The sequence below is a fragment of the Sceloporus occidentalis genome, unplaced genomic scaffold (assembly GCF_023333645.1).
Source record: "Sceloporus occidentalis isolate IW3139 unplaced genomic scaffold, rSceOcc1.0.p SCAF_23, whole genome shotgun sequence".
Classification (NCBI taxonomy): Eukaryota; Metazoa; Chordata; class Lepidosauria; order Squamata; family Phrynosomatidae; genus Sceloporus; species Sceloporus occidentalis.
The window spans coordinates 10,992,323-11,006,749 of NW_028317003.1; the positions used below are offsets into that span (position 1 = coordinate 10,992,323).

Genomic DNA, 14,427 nt, shown 5'->3' on the forward strand with positions numbered 1-14,427 from the left:
GTGAAATTGGTGACCTGTCATCAGTCAATATTAATCAATAGAAAATCAATTGAAAAGCATTGTGTGGATATGTGCAATTCACAATTATCAGTTTTTAAATCTTAGTAGCATGTTTTATAACTGTTGCAAAAAAACAGAAATGAGAGCTTCAGCTGAGTGGTCATAGATTTAACAGCATGTCTTATTCACTCACAATAGGTAGAGTCAAATACCAATATCCTAACTGTACAGTATAGGAATCTTTATGCTTTATTGTTTTACTGCCAAGTATATGTTAGAGGACACAAATAATGCATATTGGAGATTAGCATTAGCTTTGGGGCTTATAGATACTCTGTGGTTGTAGAATATTTTATGATTTACAAACTGTGTTATTTTTACTGGGTACTAGTACCCATAGGATGTTAACATACCCCTTTTGGGACACCGTTGTTGGGTGGATCGGACTGGATGTGGGAGGACGGTGACCAAAGATGGGAGCGGCAGGGCCAGAACTTTGACTGGTGTAGTACCTCCAGATAGGACCACCTTACCAGAAGAGCCACCTTACAATGCTGCAGAGTGTCGGGAGTAGGTCAGATATAAGCTTTAATGGAGATCTGTGCTGCAACAGCAAAGACTTCAAATTGATTTTACTGGGCAGGTCATGAAGATCAGAAGATGTGTGATGGTGGGAGAGCTATGTGGGACATCACTTGAAAATCTGGACTATCCCAGACTGACCCTTGGGAGTTATGTTATCACCAAACCAATGCCCAGTTATCCAGTACACTCCATTGGTTGTTATAGTGATTAGAACACTTTTCACACTTTGCAGAAGAATTGTTTGTGCATAATTTTTAATAGTTTACAGCATTGTAGTCAGATAAGAGCTGAGCGTTTTTTTTTAAAAGGGTTAAGTAATTTGTAAAGGAACATTCAGCAAATTATGACTTTATAAAAGATTTAAGAAAGTCTGAAGTGTCAGACACTGCATTGTAATAACAGAAACGTTTCACAAACCTCACAGCTAGATTATAGAAGTAGTTGAACACAAATATTTCAGCACTTGTATTTCTGTTTCTAAGCTGAACTGATCAGATATTAGAATGTCAAATCTTGTTTTAGCTTTGGATATTTAATGTGATCTACCTGTAAGAAAAACACACTCACAGGGTTCGCTTTCTTGAGAAAAAAGTACAGAGTGACTTGGTTTTGGTCCACCATTTAACATTTACTTATTTTGTCTCCTCAGTTGTTGAACTGTAGAAGTACTCACTAAAGAAAAGGGTAAAAAACAACACTGGTTATTTTTCAATATGCATACAATAACACTTACTATACCAATAAATACACCTATAGTTTTAGTGTCACAATTCCTATGAAATTAATATGTGAACCAGTTCTACAACATGTGAAAAATAGATATCAAATGCAATCAAATGGGGAATGGAAGCGTGAAGTCTAATGCACTTGAAATATGAAAAATATCTTACTGTGAGCTCAGTATTGTAATTATAAAATGATCAGCAGCACCTCAACACCTTGACATTAAGAGTGAGGGAATAATAAAAAAACACTTCGTTTTTCAGAAGGTCTAGTATGGAGGAGTCAGTTAGGAATTTGCACTTGACTAGAGGAATAATATTTACTGGAATTCCTTTAATGTTTACACAGTAATTGGCAAACAGTGGCTCTTAAGTCATGATTTTATTACAAAGCATTTACTTTTAAGGCTAGCGATAACATTTAGTTGTTGGGTTCAGCTCTAGGTGAAGACTAAGAAGGCCAGAAATAGACCATTCTAATAAACAGGTAGATGCCAGGAATGTCAGGAGGAGAGTGTCTGGAAAAGCACAGCAAACAAAATAAGTATACCAGTCTAATGTGGAGGAGACAAGGCTGCCAAATGTCATGTCCAGAGCAAAACAATCGAGCCCTCGGTGAAGAGCTGAGTAGATTTTATTAGGGAATGTGCCATTGAAACAGCAGTGAATATCAGAATACAGAAATAGTTCCCAGGTAATCATCTAACACTTAGCACACTAACAGCTCATGATTTTGAGTATAGGACTGAGAGTCCATTAGGACTTTCCAAAAACTCTAGATACTACTCTAATACTCTAGATACAACTCTAATACTTAAACATAATAATGTTATTCCAACATGCTTTGTGAATGAGAGCATGATCTGAACATGGACTTACTTAAATATACAATTAACAAAAGGAACACAAAGTACATGAATTGTACACAATTATAAATATAAACCTAGGTGCAATTAGTTTTACACCTAACATGTTGTGACCTTCTCTTGGAAATGTGGCTGAGCTGACCCTGCCTAATAATTAGTTTAGATGATGTTTAAGAAATCTTTCTGAGTTAACAATGCATTATACACGACCAACTGCACGGTGCGTTTCTAGTCAATAGACCCCTTTATGTCCTGGGCACAGGGAATATGGGGTGGCTATGATTCTTTTTTTCCAATTTTCTTTTACCACTGTTCAGATAGATTAACACATAAAATATTCAGAAGTCAAACAATTCTAGGCGCTCTAGATGTGTATTTTTTTAGGAAATGGAAGATCGAAATTTGGATGCTACAGTTCAACTTGGTGCAAGATATGAGCAGGATAGAATTGATTCCCTAATGCATATTGTTAAATGGAGCTTGGGCTTACGGTAATGCTTTGAAACTGGAAATACTGACTGTAAGACATGATCAGAGGATACATTTTTTTAAATTTTTGTGAGAGAGTAATACAATATCAGTAGGTTCTTGGGATTTATCTATAAAAGGGCTTTTATAATGCCAAATATAGCAGCACTGAGCAAAACATCTAAACAGGGTCATGCATACTCACTGTGACCTCTTTTGTTATAGACAGTTGGAAATTGACCCCTTGCTGTCTACATGTAACTGTCTAAATTGAAATCTTTTATTTTTAACATTTTATCTTTTAGCCAACCTTGTATAGAATGGGAAGAGAATGCAACTTTGACTTACAGACTTTACTTCTTTTACTTTTCTTTCTTTACTTTCTATTTGAGTGATGGGTTGAGTGGAGTGTTCCCCATAGGAACTGATGATAGCCACATTAGCCCAAGACAAAATGGGGTCTCACCTTGGTAACCAAGGCTCCCAGAGGAGTTACATATTAAACAATGGTAGTCCAGAAACTTGGACTCTATGTGTGAGCTGCACTGAAGATAAGTGCTCCACTTTTTTTCAAGTGGAAAGGGAGTAACAGAGAGCAGTGTGAGCTACACTGATGACGGAAAAGGAAGGGGGATGAGATTTAGAGGAGAAGACAGAGCTTGTATAGGTATGTGTGTGGTATATCCACTTGTAGGTGTGTATTGTTAAATTGAGTGTGTGTATGTATGTGTATGATGTTAGACTGAGTGTGTCTGTTAGTGTATGGCATTGTAGATTGTGTATATGAATGTATAAGTTCATTGTATTGTGTGTGTGTGTGTGTGTGCTTATGGTGTTGACATGTGTATGTGTATAAGCAAATGGTGTTGGAGTGTATGTGTATGTGCATATGGTGTTAACATATGTGTATGAGAGCATGGTGTTTGTGTCACTTTATGGTATTAGAGTGAAACTGTGTGTACATTAGTATTTTTGTGTGTGTTAACAGTAGTGTGTGAGCAAATTGTGCTAGAGTGTTAGAGGTGAGCCTAGGGTTAGTGGCATCTGAGAGAGGGGAAGAGTTTGTGTGTATGTATAATGGTATGGGACTGAGTGGGTGAGTGTCAGTGTACGTTTTTAGGGGCAGTGGATGTTAAAGTGTTAAAGGCTCACCATTGCCAACATAGAAAAAGATGTAAATTGAAATAAGCTTTTGGGGCCTTAGATAAAGAGACCTCTGAAAGATTATACTGTACATATCATTTGGCAATTTGATCTTTCTCTCAATATCAGGGTAAATATGGCAAGAGGGGCAGGGAAGCAATTGCCACCTGAGCTGCTGTGATATAAAAACTTTGAGTCACTGCCCTATATATTTTTAATGCTATTCTGTGTGCAGCCACAATGGTGCCTGGCTTAACAATTATTTTAGAGAAAAGAAGAAATGTTGGTGCGCTAAGCTAGTCACAGGCTCAAATAATACAAATGTGTAATACGAGGCCTACCAAACAGTGTGAGCATGCTGCAAAAACAGTGTATTGGCTGTACAATGTATACAAAAAACAAAAACTGTCTGCGCTTCTCACCCTAATGGCAACAAATATATAAACATAATATAAATGAGAGGTTTTGGTTATATGAATTGGCCAAAGCATAGTTAAGCTCACCCGCCACGTCAAGGCACACTCTCAATAGGGTGAGAACCTACTCTCACCTCCTACATAGTGGGCACACAAAGCAGTTTATACTGCTACCAAAACCTTATTAATGTGTTGGGGGAGGTGCAATTAAACCTCCTCCCTATTAACCACTGGACAGCAAGCTGCAACCAGACTGATGAGGAGCCAACAACCTCAAATATGTGCAAACAGAGAAAAGAAGAAATGTCGGTGCACTAAGCTAGTCACAGGCTCAAATAATACAAATGTGTAATACGAGGCCTACCAAACAGGTGTAAGCATGCTGCAAAAACAGTGTATTGGCTGTACAATGTATACAAAAAAACAAAAAGCGCAGACAGTTTTTGTTTTTTTGTTAACAATTATTTTAGCCAGCATTTACACAATTAAATGATCATTTTTCTTTTATGAGTTTTCTATGCCTTACACAAAGTACTTGTTTACTAAATTTATTTGGTTGCTTTATAACTGGGCCACTTAGCTGCGGCTGCCCCCCAAGTCAACCCTCCTTTGCTCTATTTGCCTGCAGTAAAAACAGGTTGGTAGACTGCAAGAAAACTGTCTTGCCAGAGTAAAGCTATTAACATAGCCACTTAGCATTATTTATTTATAGTCTAATGGTCAGTGTCTCTTTTTTCAGCTGAAGCACCAAGTTCACCTGCCGTCTGGCTTTCCTCTCTGCGTGATCTTCCAGCACATCTGCATGAGCTGTACCAGCAGGGCTTCACGGTGGCTGCTATACATCCCTTTGTTCAGTCCAGTAAAGGGAGAGAAAGAATTCCCCAGGAAAAAATGTTTCGAGTAGTACTCATCAAGAAAACAGAAAGGTAGTCAAATAGCTAATATCTTCTTGTATATATACTTTCTGTACACACACTTTTTATACCTTATATATTGTCTCTTGTTTTATTGTAGGTAAAATACAAAATAATAATAATAATATTAAACTGTGACTACTTTGCAATTTCCATGGGAAACCAAAAAAAGAGCCAGTACTGAAATTATGCAGTCAGGGTACAAATGATGGTTATACTATGGAGTTTGCACTATATAAATAAATGTAATGTAAGGTTTGTGTTACTGTTCACAACCCAGTAGCTTGACCAGTGCCAGGCTTGACCTGGAGTCTCTGGAAGAAGCTCTCTCTCTCCAGGACCTTAAGTCAGTTTCTTTATTCTGAGGGCCTCTCACTGCCCACCCAGATTCTGCCCAGTTTCTCCTTACTTCTTATCAGATATTGCCTACTACTTGCCCTGAAAAAACTAGCCACATAACCAGGAGGGAAGAAACTCCATGTGACCAACCCAAGGAAGTTTCTGGGTACTGATATTGCTTGCAATTATTTCTAGTAGTAGGACAAATCCTTCACAATAGAGAACCCCATGGAGCATTTACCACTTTGTTCCTCTAGGCAATACTTTTTTACCTTTACCAGTACCGGGAACATTTGGGACATGTCGTGGGAAATCAGCAGTTTCAGGTATCGGCAGGGTCACACTAAGACAGGTGTGAGGGGTGCACTGCATCCAGGCGCCACAAGGGCCAGTCTTAGAACGAGGGGCCCTGGCAGGTCCCTGGGGCGCCCGCTGCATTAGGAGCAGGGCTGGTTGGGGATATTGTCCAATTTATCCCCAACAATTTATATCAATCAGTCACTGGCTGAATCAAGCTACATTCAAACTAGATTTTATATTCATGGGTAAGGGTAAATACCTTTCTACTCATCTAACTGAGTCAAATGTATGATATTTAATATCTGTAAAACTGAAAAACAGTTAAGAATAAAATGGATGTCTTATTCCCACAGCAACCAACTGAATGTGCCCTTCTGCTTGAATCATTCGATTGGTTGCTTTGGGGTTGAGACCACTTTTAACAATTTGTACCACACTACTTTCCATGTCCATAGACTGTTAACAACTTCCTCTACTCTCCACCTCTACATAGTTTTTAAATGATTGTTCACAAAATGAAACAACTCAACTAAGCCAATTTAAACTCCAACTTGCTTATTCACAAAAAGTCAAGTTGCTGTCAACCTGAGCCAAGTGCTATCTACTACTGAGTTGCTATTGAGTGCCAGTTTCTACCCAGTTGCGAACTCAATTCAAGTGATATTATGTATCCCAGACAAAAGCTTAAGTCATAATTTGTCCATTGTTTTTAATTGTTATTTGTTGTTATTACCGTATTTCCCCATGTATAAGACGTTATATGTTGGGGCCTGAAATGTGAAAAAAAAATCTATTGCATAGTTATTGAACCCAAGTTTTAGTTATGATAAAATTCATACTCATCCTCATCACTCCCATCCATTAACTGCCCCTAAATTAACCCTAAAGACCCCATCAACCATAACTGCCCTTAAATTAACCCTAAAGACCCCATCAACCATAACTTTCCCTAAATTAAACCTAAAGACCCCATTAACCATAACTGCCCCTAAATTAACCCCCACCTCCCCTAACTTTCAGCAGCCCAAACATTATTTTTTTACTTACTGTTAGATGAGTTGCTTAGCCATGTGGACACTATAAGGAAATGGGCGGGGTCAATCATCAGTGTGCAGGGAGGGACTGTTAATCAGAAAGGGGCGGGACCAATTGTCAGTGTGACTGCAGGGAGGGACTGGGAAGTAGTAATTGCATTCTACAATCCCTGTATAAGACGCACCTCGTTTTTAGACCCCAAATTTTTCGAAAAAAGGTGCGTCTTATACATGGGGAAATACGGTATATACCGGTATGTGAAATTCTATTAAAACAATTGACTAATGGTCATAATGACACTTTTTTAAGATGTTTCAAAAGGTCTCATCAGTCAATGGGGACCGTAATCAGCAGGGACATTCTACTGGTTACTACAGTGATAAGACCCCTTTAAAACTTTGCACCAGACTTGCTCTTTCTAAATAACCCCAGTGTCTTCAAAAGGCTTGCAGGCTTATACCAGGGCTGCTTAGTGCTTATTTTTTGTACCCTAGCAAAAAAACTTTCATATATCAAATTGCATTAGTGCACATATTTAATAATTACCCTTACTGGAAATATTCTCCCCATCTGCATATTTGTGGTAAAATGGTAATGGTGAAAGTATGCAGAAAAAGAAACCAGATACTGTACAGAGGTTTGGAATGATGCTGTGTGACGGAGTGTTGCTGCGCCCCACTTATGGTTTGCATACAGAGCTTGGTTAATTGCATCATTCAGTAGGCATCAGATCAGGAAATTTGAAAATGTGTGTGTGGAGAGAAAGATGCATGTGTGTAATAAGGGCAATACTTGGTGTTATAATTAAGGTGTTAAGTTGTTTAACCTTCTCCTTGGTCATCTTGAAAATCAACGTTATTAACTATTTGACACATGACAATGTTGATGGTATCATCACACTTATTGCTAGTTGTGGTGTCTTTATTGCATCAAAGTCAAGTTTCACTTTACAACAAGTGATGTCATCAAAAATCCAGATTGTAATACAAATTGCATATATATATATATCTCAAAAGTTTTAGGCAGGTGTGAAAAAATGCTGTAAAATAAAAATGCCTTCAAAAACAGACATGTTAATAGCTTATTATTTACTGCAACTACTGTGTAACTATATATATATATATATATATATTGTGGTAAAGTGTATGGGAGAGTGGTTGATGGGATATATGTCTCACCTGGTTACCTCAGCCAGGCCTGGTAGCAAACCCAGGTGCTCTCAGGTGAGGCTTCCTAAGCTCGTTACTGGGGAGGAGGCCTTAAAAGAAAGGGCTGTTAGGTTTTCAGAGGGAGGGAGACACTGAATGAAGGAGCAGCTACAGCCAGCGCTGCAACCCACCAGGTATGAAGCATTACCCCCATACAAAACTGGTTACTTTGCTTTGCGTCAGACCTTAGGCTGCTAGAGAGGTATCCTGCTGTTTATTTAGAGCTGGACAGGCTTATAGTTTGCTTTGTTTACAAGGTGCTCTGTGATTACAACATCTAAATAAACACGCTTTTACGTTGGAAACCTGTGTGAAACTGTCATTGCCGCCCCATGCGTGAGCTGTCCCCTACAATATATATATATAAACATATACTAGGTTTATTTTGAAAAACCTATAATGCTCTGAGATTGTGCTAAGGTGTTATTTATATTTTCTAGCACATAGCTGAGCATGGAAGCAAAATGTATCTCTGTGTCGCAGAGTAGAGTTTGATATGGCTATCTAGACTATCGAGTCCTATCATACATTAAAGCAATTTGCATGTGTCTTATCACTTAAACCCAAAGCATTGCTATGCCTTATTCCTGTATATTTATTTATCACATAGCGAGGTGAGTAAAGATGATAGGCCGCCCCCGTATATAGGCCGCACCCTAAAAGTTTGGTGCTTTTTCTTTAAAAAAGCACCAAAAAAACATGCTGCCACTGTCCTCCTCCCCCCTGAGATATGCTACCACTGTCCTCCTCCTCCCCCCCCCCGAGATATGCTGCCACTGTCCTCCCCCCCCGAGATATGCTACAACTGTCCTCCTGCCCCCCGAGATATGCTACCACTGTCGTCCCCCCCGAGATATGCTGCCACTGTCCTCCCTCCCCGAGATATGCTACCACTGTCCCCCCCCCCCCCTGAGATATGCTGCCACTGTCCTCCTCTGCCCCCCCCCCGACTTACCGGAGCAGACTCCCGGGTGTCTTGGGGGGCCGGCGGGGGACATCTACGCAATACGCGTATACAACTTCCGGGGGGGCAGAGGTAAAACGCATCGTGCGGACGGTCCGCACGATGCGCTTAGACAACCTCCCGTGCCGGCACCCCCCCTCTTGGGAAGTTCTGGCAGGGGAGGCTGTCTGAGCGTATCGGGGAGTAGGATGCAGATCCCCTGCACCGCTGCGGGGGATCTGTATCCTAACCCCGCTGCCTGCCCGGCGCTGCTAGACCCTGAATATAGGCCGCACCCCCACTTTAAAGACTTAAAGTGGGGGGAAAAAGTGCGGCCTATATTCGAGCCAATACGGTATATATATATATATATATATATATATTTACTTACGTTGGATGATTATTATGTATTTTAAAATATAACTTATACAGGATCAGCTTTTTTGCCCCAATTACTCAATGTCTCGGTTTAGTACACCAAATAAACCTATGTAATGGTTTTTAATCCGCATTATGTGTATACTACTGGGTACAGTCATTTTTAGTTAGCCACTTCTTTGTTCTGGCCATGTTTGTAAGGGTGTTTGGGGCATGCAAATACAACATAAAAACTTAGAAATAATGTAATATTTATCCTTTTTTAATTTAGCCACTTCTTTGTTCTGGCCATGTTTGTAAGGGTGTTTGTAGCATGCAAATACAACATAAAAATAATCAAATATCTACAGAATAATTACTCTGATAGGAAATACAAAATGTACAATCTATACAGGTAGTTATGATTAATATAATTAAGCTGAAAGCTATTTCCTGTTTAAATTTTTCTTTTTCATTTTTAGTGATTTATTTATTTTTTTTTTATTTTTTTTTTACAGAACTGCCCTTTGACAATGAAAAATAATGTATTAACCTTTAATTTCAAATGTCTCATGTTTCAATGCCTTGGATAAAAGAATGTTCTAATAAATTAATTTCCTGTGCTGCCATTATTTCTGCCGAGGAGGGAGTGTAATATCTACTCGTATTTTAGCTCAAGAGAGCATTCTGACCCATCAGATCCAGTGGGAAGACTGAGCAAATCTTTAATAGCTGATGAGTACCATCATCCTCCATCAGTCAGAGGATGCATCTTTGCACTGAAATAGTTAAAATAGCTTCTTCAAGCAGCCCATCAAGTGGCAACAATTATCAGACCGGAGTAGGAGAAGCTGCAGGGTTGCAGCATCTGCCCCAGATTGGTTCTTTTTTTTTTTTTGAGGAATGTCCATTAAATTACTCACTGAGTAGTTAATATGCTTTCTTCTTTACTGGGGCTGTCAGGAACAGTAAACTGCCCATGAAGTATTTACTAGTGTGCTCAGCCTTTCTATGCGCATACTACTCATTGTAATGTAGTCATTAAAAGCTAGAATTTGTCAACATCTTGCATAAGACATGGACAGTTCAACATTTCCAGTTTAATCTGTAAAAGAGATGAGAAAAATACGTTGTCCAAAGTGTCGTTGTCGAAAACGTAATAAATCTGGAAAGAGCCCTTTTAAAACAACAAGTGAAACATTGATTAATAGCTCATTGTGCATTAGTGAAATTGTTTTTGAACTGCTGTGGCTGGACGACTATATTTTATTAACAGTACTATATTAAATAAAAATAAATGGACCAGCATTGTACTCAGTCTAGAACAATGTTAAAAGTGTCTGCCATATTTTGTAGAAGTAGCATGTCTGTATTGTTTGAACTCTAAGCGTAAAAAGGAATCAGCTGTGTTTTGAAAACGAGAGACGTAATGGTTCCAAATTAGAACCAAATGCTGCGCCCGGTTCATACTCCGCATCAGAGGTGCCTCGGAATTCCAACCTGCCCGCATTACACTGACTTCAGAGCTCTGGAAGAACCACATCCAGCTGCTAATAGTTTATGGGCATAACTGCAAGCAGCTGAGCAGGAAATGGCGCGTAAGCTTAATTACAATAACTAGCGTGCTTTTTCCAGCTTTAGTAAAATTGGGAGAACAGTTGGATATTTCACCTGAGTTTTACAACATCTCCTTAAAAAAACTGCCGCAATACAGTCTGCATTAAAGTCAATATACAATGTAGCAATAGCAATAATAGCAAATAATAGTGGATTGGATTGATGTTGATCTATCTATCATCATCATCATATCTATATCTCGTACATTAAGTCATATTAAAAACACATTTAGCTACTGACATTCCTGAAAACTGGGTGACTGTCATGTCATGAATGTGGCCCAGCAGATGTCGCAGCTACTCCAAAGTCATACTTCCTCCATCGTCCTATAAATGAAACCCTGGAAGGTTGGCGGTATACAACAAACATAAAATATTAGCTCTGCACCACCAAGTGAACCACCTCCGTCCCCATATACTGCATCTGTAACTACTATCTAACAAATTCCATACATTCAAAACCTACCATACTGAGAAAGTTATGTATTAAAAGCAAACTGTGTTAGGTGGGTAAATGTGGCCCACCATGTCCTTACCCTTTTTGTGGAAGCTCCAAGAGGCTGCTTCTGCACCTCTCTGCATTATTCTGGCTTCCTGGAGTACTTACTCCCCCATTACTCCAATCAGGGGAGAGGGTTGCATGGAGGCTCCGCCCCTTTGAGGAAGCACTCCGGGAGGCATGATAAACAGAGCTGGTACTGGCTGATACAGAGGCTAGAGAAGAAGCAGAGCTGCGGAAAAGGACAGGGGCACAGAAGCAGTCGGTGAAGTACGTAGGGAGACATTAAGAAATAATGAAAGAGATTGAGTAAGAGTGTGAGAGTGTAAGAGAGCGTTTTTGTTTGTTTTGTTGGGTTTCCTCTTCCTTTTCAGACACTATACAAATTAATCAAATTGGAAAATTTAGGTAAAATTGAAATTTGTACAAATCTGAATCTAATTTTTTTTTTTACAAAAAATATTCACATTTCTATTAATTTGAAACAAAGGGAATATTCTTATGTGAATTAACCAAAATGCACATATTCAGGCAAAACAAAACAAATAAAATTAGTATTTGTGTAAAAAACACTACACATATGTACATTTTGACACAACTGTATCTTCAGGGATTTCCCTCAAGAATGTAAGCTTACAAGCAGGGCTCTCTTCACCTAATGTATCGGTTTGTCTTAGTCTGTCAATTCTCGTCTCGTCATACCCCTTGAATATATGTATTGTATTAAGCGCTGCATAAATTGTTGGCGCTATAGAAATAAAAGATAATAATAATCATTTTTGACAGCATTACATTTCTGAAGTCTTTCTGGCTTCTGGGGCCTCGGCCGCCAGACCGCTACCTATCTCTCTGAAGCCCATTTTCCAAACTTGGGACTGAAAACTGCTGTAGCCTACATTCTGCTACATTAAACTAAACCTTTTAACCCCTTAATGACAAAGCCCATACATGTACGGGCTCAAAATGCATTGTTTTCAATGGGTTTAGGGACCACCCATTGTCCTTAAGGGGTTAAAAACATTGATTGTTGACAAGGAACAACAGGACTTTAAACATTGCAATAGAATTTCGAAAAATATATATATTTTAAGTGTTCTAAGTTTTAAAAAGGTAATTTTTTTATATATTTTATGGCCAGTTGACCTGCCACGTCTGCATCTCTAAGTTTTGACAAAGAATACAATTTCTTGACTTTCATTTTACAGAATCTCATACTTTTTCATAGTCTTGTTTTACAGGGACATAGTAATTCTAGATCTCCCTGGTAAACCTATAACAAATATACAGTGACATGCACCTGTAACAAAGGCTGGCAAGAGAATGCTTCAGTACTTTCTGAATTCTGCATTGATCCATGTTCTTTTGTGTGGAACGGCTAAACTACAGCTAGCCGAAGAGGTCATGCTGATTGGTGTCTGATGAAGGAATTATCGGCCCATTCAATGCCAGAGAGCCTAGCAATTTGCTGCAGACTGGTAATAACATATATTTCTTTCCTTAGCTAATGCAACTGGTATATTATGTGGCTGATTTATCCTAAACAATGGAAGACAGCTGAAGAGTGTAAGACTGCACACTTCAGAAGGTATTAGGTAAAACCTCAAAAATAATTTTTTTTATGGAATGGTAAGCTGATTATATGCTATTCTTGAACGGATGTGTATATGACATTTCTAGACAGAACCATTAGGCTCTTGAGACAGAATATCATGTTGACTGACAGTGTAAAATCTCACATTAAAACTTTGTCCTGGGATTAATTTTACACTTAATGGTACTTTTCTCTTGCTTAGTATTTGTTATGTGTTCAGAAAAAAGTTGTGTAAATGCATCAACATAAACATCTGGTTTAAATCCAGAGGAGTTCTTGTTGCATATAGATGGAAATGGTTTGTGCTCCCTAAGCACTTCTAGCCAAGGTTGCTGAAGACTCTGCCCTTCAGGCAGGAAGAATACTGGAGCCAAATATGAAAAGTGGCCCTGGCATTTTAAGGCTAGCTGCTGCGTGCTCCTTTTTTAGACTGCTGGTGGCAGGACCCGATCAGTAAGGGTAAGTATGGGGTGTCACGAACACACTCTACTCCAAGCGTGCGCGTGACTTGGTTATGGTGGTAAAAGGGTTACAATTCACTATCTGTCTGCACTAGACCAGAAATAGTGATAAAAATACAAATATCCACCCTTTATACCACCCGCAATTAACTATGATATCACAAATATCAAAATAATGCTGCCACCACCAAGACAATTTAGAAATGGGGTGCCTTGGTACCCCAAGCGAATCAGACTAAAAACCCACACAATATATTTGAACACAATAATTACGTGATTTAAAATGACCAATAAAACGGTCTCATCAGGTAACGTGAGTCTTTACCAGACAAAGGCAGAACTTAATAAAGGAATATTTATTATGAACAAGAAAAATCACAGTGCATACAAAAAAGATGATAACAGATTATTTACACCAACAGATAAAAATAAAAAGGAGAAAATTACAGTTTTTCTGTCCGTAGGGCTCCGGCAAGGAAAGATGGCAACTTACTCAAAATTAGATCTTGGCCCCTAGTAAGCACACTGACCAATCTTTTCTCATTAACTTTATACTCTTTCCCAGTTCATCTCGAGTTTCCAAGCCGGCCCAGAGGTGGTATAAGCGGAGGGAAGGTGTACCATAAGTGACCTCCCCCTTGTGTGGTGGAAACATATCAGTCCAAATAACTTATTTTCATTTTATCGTCCCTCCTGTGCTCGCCACAGTAATAATTTATGCGCTTATGAATTTCTTGTAAATTGTGAAGTCCATAGATATGTCACACTTGCTACATATGACTGAACATCATAGACGTCACAATTCCTTCCAAACCGTTTACGTTGCACCGCCATGTTTGTACTCTTTTTGTAGGGTGCGCTTTCCCCGTTCTAGGTATGCACACAAGGAGGTATGATAATGAATCTATGAGTTATTATTGATATGTGTTGGATATGACCTGGATATGAGATGGTTTTCCTGACT

General features: G+C 38.9%; 1 protein-coding gene across 1 annotated transcript in view; it reads left to right on the forward strand.

Annotated features, from left to right (window-relative positions):
* The window catches only part of LOC149300786 (raftlin-like), a 115,830-nt gene that overhangs the window by 19,279 nt on the left and 82,124 nt on the right, over nucleotides 1–14,427 (forward strand). Inside the window, exon 2 of the mRNA XM_089484802.1 lies at nucleotides 4,940–5,126. Within this exon, the coding sequence (XP_089340928.1) occupies nucleotides 4,940–5,126 (187 nt within the window). The remainder of the gene's footprint in view (nucleotides 1–4,939; nucleotides 5,127–14,427) is intronic.